This window comes from Neodiprion pinetum, chromosome 1, assembly GCF_021155775.2.
Source record: "Neodiprion pinetum isolate iyNeoPine1 chromosome 1, iyNeoPine1.2, whole genome shotgun sequence".
NCBI classification, from domain to species: domain Eukaryota; kingdom Metazoa; phylum Arthropoda; class Insecta; order Hymenoptera; family Diprionidae; genus Neodiprion; species Neodiprion pinetum.
In genome coordinates this window covers 29,954,666-29,967,469 of record NC_060232.1, presented here as the reverse complement: position 1 = coordinate 29,967,469, position 12,804 = coordinate 29,954,666, and the positions used below count along the sequence as shown (strand labels likewise).

Genomic DNA, 12,804 nt, shown 5'->3' with positions numbered 1-12,804 from the left:
TTTTAGTTCAAAATTGCTTGTTTGATAAAGTAAATTATTATTCCCAGCACGTTCGCCTCGAAGAGTTAGTTCTTTGTCCAACGTCATTTGCTCGATTCCAAAACGAAAGGATCTTACATTTTTTCCGAGTGTCCGAAAATTCCTTGTTCGCAAAAATAAGGCAGCATCGGATCATCCGATTTTTCGATTCACTGAAGGGTAAATTCAACCGCTGCTAAGTATATGAAGTTAAAATTTTTACCCTGCAACAACTGGATATCGGAAATAATTTTCAGAATTATCTAATTTGATAAAATTGTATCCTGTACGAGATTGGAAATAATGTTCAACGATCGAACTCCCGAAGTCTGCAATATATTCTGGCTCGAGTAAATGACGGGGTTGAAATTTTCACGCATTCCCGGCGTTACGCGTACAAGCGTGCACGCCTGCACGATCCGGCGATTTGGTCAAATGAATGTTTAAAGCCTGAGGCCCGCGATGTACGGACGATGAAAGGCGAACTATGGCGAAGGAGGGAACGGTTACACGTACATAGGCGGAAAAGAGTATCGATGGAAAACGTGCACGTTGAATATTGAATGATATCTGGCGTCGGGTTGGCTGACGGTGTGATGTTCCGTGAACGCGGTCTGCCGAAGCCACGGAATCCGCTAGCCTGGATCTTACTTCTTGAAAAGACGTGATCAAAGTCGAGAAGTAACCAGGTGTACCACCGTCGTACGTATACATGGATGCGTGAAAAATTGCTGCTCCGTAGTCGCTACTTGGGATTCCATCAGCGACGAAATATTCCGATACGTCAAACGCTCGGCGAAGGGACGTCGATTTTTCTTGGAAAAAAATAAACTGTCTCAATCCGAAAATTATATACGCTGCACGAACATGGTCACGGGAATCACACTTGTTATAACGCGAGAGCTTTTGTGACGCGGAGAATTTTACAACGGAAGTAGCGATATCACGTATACCGGATCTTGTGAAAATTGCGCGCCAATTTTACGTCGAAATGCACTGTGACTGTGTAATGAAACGACTCGATGATTGTAAATAAGATTTTTCGAAAAATATCTTCAATTGCTGAAAACTGTTTCGTTTCACCTAAACGGACGTGTGTCGGACGGAAAAATTTACACCTTGACCGAACTGAATTCAACTTTTTAAGTTGAATGTAAACGAACGGATTTTAAATGTACGTGTGACAATGGTGAAAATTGGTTATACAGATCCGTACGTCGCTGGTCCATAGAGAAGATTATTGGGTATTCAAGGGAGCACTTTGGCCCGATGTCAATTCGGCATTGTCGGGGGTTAAAGTTGAAAAAGGTTATTGTTCGGTCGGAGGTGTAAAGCGGAACGGTACTCGGGTTCGAATGGGGGGACAAAAAAATAAAAAAACTGCGGGATAAAAAGATGAAGTAAAAGAAAAATGGCAAAAAGTATCCGGAACATACAGACCCTACAAATTGCTGATTTCCGTCCTCCGACTTGATGTCAAAAAATTGACCGAGATCGCGTAGGTATAAGACGACACGCAGGCAGCAGGCAGCGAGCGCGTATCTTGTCGTTACTTTGATTGTTGCTTCCTATGAAAAATGCCTGCGCGGAAAATTCCCACCCTGCAAACCGATGCCTTTATACACGCGCATGCATGTGTGTGTGTGTGTGTGTGTGTGCGTCTGTGTCCGTCTACTTTGTAGCTCAGGTTGGGTTTGGGGTTTGGGGCTGGCCGATGCTTCGAGCTTCTCCGCCGACGAGTTGAACGAGTGCCTACGTCTTTCTCGAATATGGGATCGGCCTTTCGGGGGTAAAAAGAAAGCGGCCGAAGGGCGATGAGAAAAATGGGGGGGGGGGGGGGGGGGGATAAGGTCGGATAGATACCTATGTGCGGAACGTAATCTAAAAGACAAAAGACGTGTGGTTGGTTGGTAAGAACCGTTGGCAGGCGTGGAAAACAGGATAACGCTGTATATATATATATATAGGTATACGATTAACACACCGTACATATACCGTATAAGTATATCCGTTACTTATACCGCGGGACGCGGAATAGGGTAATGACAATGGAACTCCTTCTCTTTTACAGGCGGATATATACTTAATTGAACTCGTCCGTAGAGACACGCCGAAGGGCTTGACACCATTGAGCCGAACGATGGCAGCTTATAGGAGGAGTGATAACTCGACTCAACTATTATCGAAAGGTGTACTCGGCCGCACGGTTCTTTCGCTACTGATTGATTTCGTATATCGACGTACGATTGATTGATTGGATTCATTCCACAGCTGTCGCGGTTCTCGTTGAGCTGACGATTTTCCGCACTGCTGCTGCATCCTCGATCCTTTTCAACGTACATTTTTATTTTTTTATTTGGTTTTTCACCGCTACGTTCCCCTAAATCTTCGCTTTATATGATAATTCAAACACACTGCTATTCTGGCTGCTGGGTATTCATGCAGTATTCATTTTAATCTTTTCTTCTTTCCTGCACTGGGTCAAGGAAAGTTCGACGATATTCGTTCGCTCGAAAGAACGGATGCAATTTTTCAAACCTCGTAAGAATCTGGGGCAACGGACAGAGGCTGCCTTTGTTTTTCAGGTTCAAAAGTTTTCGCGAATTTCGTACGAGAGCTTGTCTCTCTGCGTTTAGGGTTGGAATCGTCACGCGATTCACAATGATCGTGTATAGCGGGGGGAATTTCACCCAAACTGTACTGCGGAACGCGTTCGCCAAAATGACGAATCCGATTTACGTCAATTGGCAAATTTGCCGAATCGCTTTTATGCGTGGTAAACACGTGGTTAACGCTAAGTGTCGACAAACGGACCAGCGGAACGTCACGTCGTGATTTTGGTAATAAAGGGCACGTCAACCGCTGTCACTCGCAGCTTCTGTGGTATAATCTAAGTTTTCGTGAGTCACATTTCAAGTGATTCTTGTTGAGGCGCAGAAAGACGCAACTCTTTCCGGACAACAGTGAAATGAACAACAGACCAGGTAAAAATAACTTGGTCTATGTTACAACGTACATGTACTAAATTTCATAAGGAAAAATTCTCTTCGAATAGTGATATAATATCAAGTTTTCTACGCATTCAATTTCCATACGTATCTATTTTTTTCAATAATTATTCGTCGCCGCAATGATAAAAAAAAAAAATGGAATAATTTTAGGAATGTCGTGTTTCGAATGCATCGGAAGACGAGGGAGGAAGGTATTATTTTGAAAGCTCCGCTACTTCCGATGTGACTATCGCGTATACATTATATGTACATAACGTCAAGTACTCTCTCGAGTTTTGAAAAATAAATAAATCCTGAAATGGAAGAAGCAAAGCTTTTTTAGGCATATACTTAAGGCTGTTCTTCATTTTCTCTCACTTCCTGCTTTCCTTCGGTGTCGAAAACAGGCACAGAAAAACTTTATTCACCATTTCCCAAGTATTGCGAGGCCATATTTCTGCTATTCCTGTATATATACGTATACGTCACGTACATCATTTACGTATGAATGCACTTAGCCTTTCGCGAAAAGCTTCTCTCGTGGTTGCGCGAATATGTTTCGCTCGGCAACGATTTATATACGGCGAGAATGCTTTCGCCGAAAAGATCCGGCTTTGCCGTTTCACCTAATTAAGTGACAGACGGTTTCGCGTCCGAGGGATTAGGCATGAGTGACGAACGGACGAATGGACGATCGAACAAAACAGACCAGCCGGAGATCGGACGAAAGAATTGATAGGGCTGATGGGCTCGCTCACCCCGAAACCGACAACCCTGAAAGATTTATCACAGAAACAATTCTTTTTCTTTCTTCTATCGAGATCCGATCGACTTTCTCGGTCCTTTTTCTCAAGAAAATTCCGCCCCTCTTTACCGTGGCTGAGAAACTACGTGAGAAACCCGGCAATCGAGAGTACTTCGTTCAGCTCTGGCTCTTGGGGCTTCTGCAATAAATTCCTCTAATTAGAATTCGTGAATTTAGCTGTCTGTCTGCCTGTTTTTTTTTCTTTTTTGTTTTTTTTTATGTATTTTTTTTTCTACCTACAAGTCTTCCTTTACATTTTACGACTGGTTCTCATATCTCTTCGAAAAATTTCAGTGAAAGCAGTGTAGAAAGATGAAAATGCAAAGCACTTGTGATCCTATGCAGGCAATTCGCGCGAAACATTGACGGATTTAATCGTAGCTCATCGATCTTAAAGCGGAAGTAGACGAAGCTGCAACCACTGTATAGCGTGGAAGTGAAACGTCAGGGGGGAATACAAGCGTTAGTTGGAAAGATATTTCACTATGACGATATATTATTCGGAGAAATATATATGAGCAATAAGACAACTTTCCCAAAAGGGTGGCGTTACTTCGTACACGTGATATTGCATAAATAACTTACACTCGCTCGGCCGGATTCAGAGTGCAAAGAAGTTGTAAACAGCCTACGAATAATACGCGTGTATAGACACGAAACAAACCTCATAAATTTCAATAAACAGGAAATTTGTGTTTCAATTTATCCTCAACTTGTACACCTATACGTAGGTAGATACATCCAAGCAGCATCGCGCGCTTTAAGCTTACTTCGAAAGCTTCGCTACTCTGTTTCGCGAAGCAATTTATAAAACACTATTACGGTCATCGAAACGGAAGAATCGATTTTCGCTTCCTTCCAGCATCGTGCGTTCAGCGATATAATGGCCACCTAAATGTGCCAATACAGATATACACAGCTTGAGTAGAGAATCGGTGGGAATAGAATCACGAGAAGTTTTACAACGAACAAATCATTTACAACATAATACGCAATCAACTCGGTGTAGCGATGTATTCATTAGTGATTATTATTTAGACTCAGCTGCACGGGCCACGTAAACGAGCGCTTTGCCTTCGGTATAAATTAATTTATACCTACATTATAATCTCTTGTACAAAGAAGACTTCAACGGTTTTAATTCGTTGGACGAAACGATGGTGTCCCTTTGAATTAAAGTTGTCGAAGACCTATATACATACATTTATCCGCTGTAGAAATGAATAAATTAACTTTAAATGAGATGAAAATCTGATTTCAAAATCCCCCCTCAAGAGTAATTAATCATCATAGGCAACCAACTGATCACCAGCCAGCATCGTGAAGGAAAAAAAAAAAAAAAAAAAAAAAAAAAAAAATGAGGCGAGAAAAAAATGAATACTCTTCCCCGATGCATTAATTTAGCAATTTAATTGGTGTCATAGAAACGACTGATACAAAAACATCACGTTACAATTCTGTATACTATACCTACACAAGATTTTAAAGTGTCTATCGATCTGTGGGGGAGGGGGGGGAAGGGGGAGGACAAGGGGATTGTATACGAACAACTTACCAGACGTTCAATTATTCAATATAGTCGATTACCTGAAGTATAAAGAATGATATTGATTCGAAGTTAGAGAATCGCTGATAGGCCTTAACCCTTTCAACCGTCTGTACAAAAGGACGATGACCTACCTACCTACCTAATGTGAGGTCAAAGATTAAATACTCGACACAAAGAATCCAGCTCATCCTTTCCAACGGTAAATAAACTCCGAATCTAGCGTCCAATCAATAACGTACCGAGTACCAAAGAACCGTAATTACTCTCCAACCTTTTTACGCAGAGCGGGAAAATATCGATCGTGATGTGACATCGTCCGAGCCCAAGACCTGCGTCATTTCGAATCCACTGCTCTGAAATGTAACAATTAGCGCTGAACCGGGATTTTCAGTTAAACAGCTGCTTCGTTACGGCATGAACTGAAAAACAATTCACCTAGCACTAACTCGCATCTGCGGCGTGTAAAATAAAGTGTCAAACAAGAAAATGCTGATGATCGTGAATGAAAGCATTGCATGACATATGATTTTAGTCAGCAACGAAAAGGAGAACGTTTAAATGACCGTAAACGACAGACGTGTCTGTATAAAATGAGCTGCCGAGCTATTATACCTATCACATGCTTCCACTTGGAAACAGCGTAGATCTGGAAAGAGATAGTTGAGAATGTCTGCAGAAAGCAGTAAATCACGCCGCAGTCTGTTCGATTGCCGAGACTATCCGCTATTGCAGCGTTATCGGTTTGCAGCCGAGGGTCGGACAATAGATTAGAACAAGAAGTCAATCAGAATGCGGTTCTGAATCTCAGCAGTAATCCCTCGATATGCACCCTGCGGTGGGTTGACGATAGTTGGACAAAAACAAACTTTTCCAAACTACGAACAACTCGTACGGTAATTACGTGGTACAATCGATAAGCGAAACGCACGGAGCGGAAAAATAATTCTCCAAAAGTGTCGTGGCGTGATAAAAAGTAGCACTATCCATTGACGAATGATATGGAAATAACGTTCCGAACAATGCGTGCCTGCGCGATATCACGACCGGGTTAAACCGGGTCCAGTGTCATTGTGCATTGTTTGTTTGGAAATGCGGGATGGCGGTGAAGCAGGACAGGCAGCCAGCCGGGCAGGGATTTGCATTCATGCAACTGCAGCTGTAGTTACAGTTTGGCCGTACCATGAGGAGTATCTGGTTATAGGCATTTGCCGACTAGTTTGCCTATCTCAGTTTCGAGGTGGCATGCCGCGGTAATGTGTGTTTCCATATACCATTGCCCACCCACCCGGGAGAATCTCTCTGCGGACCCTGGAGAATTTGTGCCATGGAGGTTACCGCCATTCGACAATGCGACGTATCATACACTCCCTAGATGTCCGCCTGCGGGATGACACGCGGATTACCATCGAGGCTAATTAAATTCCTAACCGAAGTACGCCGGATTTAAGCCCTAATTCGACGAATATCTCTCTCTCTCTCTCTCTCTCTCTTTTTCTCCCCCGTGAACGAGTATCCTCAACCGGATCGGTCCGAGAATCGCTTTATAATATCTCGGAGAATTCGAACGGACGAGCAGCGAAGAAATGAAAATTGAAAGACGCTTCGAATCCTTTGACTAAAGATCAGCCTGGCTCGCTGAATTAATTCTCAATCAATGACGAGCGATTTCACCGAATCATGGCGCGAAATATCAATGATTTAAGGGGTAATCGATTACCTCTTTTCCTCTCTTTCTATCTCTGAACGCTTCACTTAGACTCGCATCCGACTTAAGAGCTTCGAACTTAGAGGTTTAACCGGAGCACGTGCGCATGACGATTTATAGCTATACTCAAGTGATGTACGACTTCGTTCTGGCGGCGTGCCAAGAGAAATCTACAGCCACAGCTTAGCATTTAAATGTCTGCGAGAATCTTTCCCTCCGCTTTATATATGTATACAATTATATCGCGTGCATACACATACGCACCGCTTTTCCGATATTGTTTTCCAATTACTCTATATTTTGCGATATCCCGTATTACTTTCCACCATGGCTAATTAGTTCACTCGACGCACGGTTCAGGATGTCGCTGCGACAAAACGGTGATGATATTCCACCGAATAAATTGCACCTCCTTTCGTACTCTCCTTATAATTATAAATTTAATTAATACAGTGGAAAAATGTAAGAACTCTTCCTATTCCTTTTTCACCAACAATCTTCGGGGGAGGAAGGGGATGATTGATTTTTCCATTACAACAGGGGACACAACCTTTCCAAGTTCCAGCTGCTACGTGACAGGTAAAAGTAATGGCGAGGCAAAAAAAAATTCGCCAACTGAACGAAGTGAGCTTAATTGTAAATGCCGCAGTAGAAGTAAGTGTAACTCGAATCCGAAGTCGTTAAAACGTTGGACCGTTGAATCGTTGGGGATTTTCAGTATTCAGCCAAACCCGCGTAGGCATTTTAAGTATTTGAATAAGGGTATCCTGTATAACTTACCAGCAAATACTCGTTACGTTTAGCTTGAACTTGAAGCAGTTTCTCCGTTACTGACGGAACACCTGATTAAAACGACGCTTTCATCCGTTCCCGCGCTCCTTTCTCCTGTTCGCAATGAAAATACCCAACAAATTTCCTTTGTAACAGCTAAACTATTTCCCCGAGTTACTTTTTTCCGGCTCAACTACGCGAAACTTCTCGGGTAATATGAGCTCCCTCTCCTTGTCTCTCTCTCTCTCTCTCTCTCTCCCATCCTCTCTTCGCGAAAGCGCGACATTATACCTTTACAGCGGTTATTCACGTCGCGCAGTTTCTCGTCGATTACCCTTCGGCTATAGAGGTTGCACACGTACCGTATGTGCAATATATGTATAGACATATACCACGTTTGACCGAAGTCGGCGTTCAAGTCGGCGAGAAGTTCGTTCCCCGGCTGCAGCACTTCTTGCAGGCCATGCAGGGTGGAAACTTTTCATCGAATTTCGCTGCACCGAACGAACAAATCTCTGATCCCACCCAGCCGCGTGACCGGAATCCAAAGAATTTCTGTACTCGCGATCCATTTTCCCCGCAAGTTACAAGTTCTTAATTAGTACGGGGTTCAACGACCCTATGCGGAGGGTAGGTATGTACGGGGTTACGTCGATTACCAACGACGCGGCGGTCATATTTACTACATTCAGTTCAAACGTAATCTAAGTTTCCCCGGCGAACGCGAACCGGCGCGGCGAAGGAAAGTTGAAGGGTGCGAGGCGGTGCTGCAGAGAAATTATATAATTTCAAGGGGCGGATAACACGGCTATTTGAAATCATTACTTCGGATTACTGCGCAGGTCCTTCCTATTTTCAACATACATTCTAGAGCATAGGATACGAACGGTCGATGTTTAGATTGATCGGTTATACGTAAGAACGTGAAACCGCACGATCTGCAGTCCGAAAGGCCGAAACTCCGATTGATCCTGATGACGAAAAGTTTTCAAAGTCAATCGTAGAAATGCCTCAGGTAAATTTCACTCTCAAGATTGGATCCATTTGGAAATGCGAGTCGCATCGGTTATATTTTGAAGTTGATTTGGCAAAGAGACGCATCTGCACGAATGACTGAAAATATAAAACGGCAATCCATGCGTGGCTTCGGTTTAAAAGCTTCGCATTGTTCGACTGAATCCATCCGAACGGTTCTGCACATCGCAGCATGTAATTGGTATTCATTTAATTATCTGCGACATTGCCAATATCGCTAAAAACGATGGTATATGTAACGACCGATTCGCCTGTAAACGTCCGAAGTTAGAGTGTCAACTCCTTCGGGAAAGTTTGGACCGCTTTCACGTCGAACACACCCAATGAAAATCCAGTGAAAACGACGGGCGTAAATCTGCCTGCCCCGTCCCCGATGGTACGTATTCGATATTTCAAACTTAATCAGGAACGGTCTGGAATTGTTCGAAATACTTGTTATTTGGCTAATTCCCCTTGGGCTGCCAATATAGTGGCGTATAAATTCGATTCAAACCTTCCTAACTTCCTCAACAATTCAGGGAAAAGTTTAACAATGAAAGACTCGTTTGTCACGAGACTCGTGAAAGTCGAAAGACCCCGCGGATATGCCCTCGTTCTCCCATTTTCACCTCTTTGAGGAACGGGCCGACAATAGTATAAGAATATAAATACGCCCTCGCATTTTGGACCGATACCCTAAGGCGATAAATCGGACTGAGGTGAGGCGAAAAAGTTAGCAACCGACTTACTCCGCTTCTCTTCATTACTGTTTACACTGCCATATAGCATCGTGAATTTTCACCAAGCTGGAATTTTTACCTTTTTCGATATTGGTTTTGGAGAGAGGACAGAGAACGCTTTGTAACGCTTGACAGTTTTAAATGATCTCGGTTGAACAAAAGCATACGCGCTTATGCAAACAGGATACAAATAGTACGAACAGTTTGAGCCGTTCTTTTGTCATCGTACACAGTATTTCCCATTATACGACGAAACCTTGCATTGTACTTGTTACAAATATCAACTCACCTAAATTTGACTAGGCGCTTAGACATTGTGTACCTACTAAGAACCGTAAAAACTTGCGTATCAATGTTACCCAAGCATTAATCCCCGTGATTTTTCAATTTGGATATCGCAAGATTTCCGTATGCAAATCAGAAATAAGTAGCACGAGTTCTATATTTGAAAAATATAGCTGGGCAAAAAGTAAGGAAAACTTGTTGAGCACGAATCGTATCAGATCGAACAAGATCTGATTTCCAAGTTCTGTTTCCCTGTGGATACAACGTATATCACACGCGCCCCGTTATCGGGAATCAGAAGGCAAGAGCAAGGAGGATCGTGACGAACGATTTTTCGACAAGAAAAGCGAGAGGTTGAAAAAAGAAAGAGGTTAAAGGATCTGACCAGTCACCGACTAACGTCCTATGCAAGTTGCCGAGTCACGGGAGTCTCTGGGGCCAACAATTAATCATAGATATGCGGTGGAGAGGCAACGCTGTCCGTGTAAGGTGGTGGAGTATCTACGTTAAAAGTCACCGGGTGCAGGAAGGAAGGTGGCATCTACCGAGAGAGTGGAAGATGTAGAAGGTAGACACGCCGCGCCGGCTGCAGCGAATCCCGTCCGGAGCCATCGCGACGTGACCACCATAAGAAAATGCTCGACTTGTCCAATAATTCACCTCGGTTCTCCAGGGGGCATGCTTGGAAATCGCGGGATTCCCTCGCGGCGGGCTTGTCTCCTCGAACAACTTATCGTCCTTCTCAGAGATTTCACAACGTTACGTCGGACGTCGGACGTACGATCTCCTCGTCGTCTGCTCTGTCCACGTGGACCTCGGTACGCGAGATTCATTACCTTGAGAGTACGGGCGTTTACGAATGCATTTATACGTTCGGCAAATCGGTCAGCAGTTTGACGAACTGTTGTTTCGGTCTCTTTTCAATATCTCCCTCCCCGATGAACCTGCATAATAATATCACGCGGAGTCACGTATCAGGAAAACCGACCATGGCGACTTACGATCGACATTTGGGTGTTCTTTTTTTAATCGGTAAATTGTTTTTATATATTGCTCCGCCAAGACTACGTGACGGAATTTGGAATTGGTTTATGGTTTGGATTTTTTTTACACAGTACGTTCCAAGATCTTCCAGTCAGCCCGATTATTCATCTCGATCTTTTTTTTTATTTCAATGTAATATAAAAATGTTGAGAGAGTCGGGGAAGTCTTAAAGAAATCACTTTTTGATAGGCCTCTATTACCCGTCCCCAGAGCCGAGTCTGCAGCAGGTTTGAAAAACGGCACGCGATTAACTCGAGGATTTATCACCGCTCCGAGCTGAAATATAGTGAATTTCCCTTACCTTGACGTTTCCATATTTCCATGTAAAAAGCACGACCGCCGGTAGACAGGCGATTATGCAACACTCGAGAATCAAAATTGCCGTTCTCATCAGCCAGTTGAGTGACACCACGCAGGGAGAACCATCAACGCAGGATTCGCACCCCTCGGCGCAGGGCAGACACTCGAAAACTCCGTCCACAGCGTACTGACTCTCACCGTCCTGGAATCATAATAACAGTTGTGCTTTTTAACGGTCCGTGAAATGTCTTTTATTGTTTCAACGTGCCAACAAACTTCGAGACGAAACGTTGAATGCAATTAAAAATACTCAGTCGATTCTTCTCTATCGTTGAATGCCAGAGAAAAAATACACGCCGTTACGTACCTGATATCAAAAAGCATTACTCCACGTGTCAACGTACGTAGGTGAAAATTTAAAAAAAGAATTATTGTAAAATAATGGGACAAGCCGTTCAAGCAACGGTGAAAAATCGTAGATCAAATGTGGTAAAAGAATCGACACGATAAGAGTGCGGGGTATAGTTGTAGGTTTATATGGGAATAAACGCAGCGGCCACTTGATCGATAGATGATCTTTAACCTCCACCGCGGCGACCTGCGGTCACCTTTCGCTAACTTTGGCAAACCTCCTGCCGCGGAACCTCATTGATTTATATCCCGGTTATAACTGTACGTATAACGCTTTAGAACGCCGTCGGAAATTGCTCTGCAGGGTTTCTTTTACGGCGAAACGAGCCAATGAATCTAGAAACATAGTGTGAGATTTTTCCGGGATCAATAGCCAAGCTCCTCTCGTCCGTGTCGACCCTATCTCCACTGTTGTTTCCGTTTCTTTTTCTTTCCCCTAACCGAGGATAACGTGAATAAAGTTGACGCGATCCATACAATTTTTAGCTGCGGTCAGGAAAATCCAAGTCGAGGAAATCGCCTGGCAGGATTTTATCTCCTAAGTCCTGTTTTTCACGGTAGGTATAACACCGTTTTCACCCGGGCAAAAAAAAATCCTCTCATTTTTTGACCGCCTGGCCATTCGACCCTATCCGGCGTTCGATCACCATCTAAACTTTCATATTACACTCATAGGTATCAGACTCTTATCGGGTCGTTCAATCATATCCAGGACAGTGCAAACCCTGTCATCTCGCGTGATTAGTCATTCGCACAACAAATGGAAAGTTCCCATTGTTCACCGCGCGATAAAAGAGGGAAGCAACGCTATCACCGTCATCGCGATCTTCCGGCACATAATTGAGTCGCTCAAAGAAATGGAGAAAAACGTGATTATCCACAGTCCGACAACTTTTTGGTTCCCTGGGCTCCTCAATCGTGCTGCAACACTCAACGACGATGGTCGACATCCAACACACCGAGTAGAGAGTCGTCCTGACCATCAGGGTAATGCCCAGACACGCCTATAACCTATATTGAGTCAGTGACTGACAAGAGCCTAAGACGCGGACTTCGTTGGGTGGCTGGAGATCGTCTTAGGCTTTCTCTGCCGCGGGGCAATCAGCAGCGGATAATTGGATCTGGTACATTGACCCGATGAAGAGGGAAGCGATAAACGGAGATACCCTCAA

General features: G+C 43.7%; 1 protein-coding gene across 2 annotated transcripts in view; it reads right to left on the bottom strand.

The window, feature by feature from the left end:
- The window catches only part of LOC124218372 (metabotropic glycine receptor), a 137,372-nt gene that overhangs the window by 30,905 nt on the left and 93,663 nt on the right, over positions 1–12,804 (bottom strand). For both annotated transcript variants that reach the window (XM_046624906.2, XM_069136823.1), the window contains exon 6: positions 11,223–11,423. In XM_046624906.2, the coding sequence (XP_046480862.1) occupies positions 11,223–11,423 (201 nt within the window). The remainder of the gene's footprint in view (positions 1–11,222; positions 11,424–12,804) is intronic.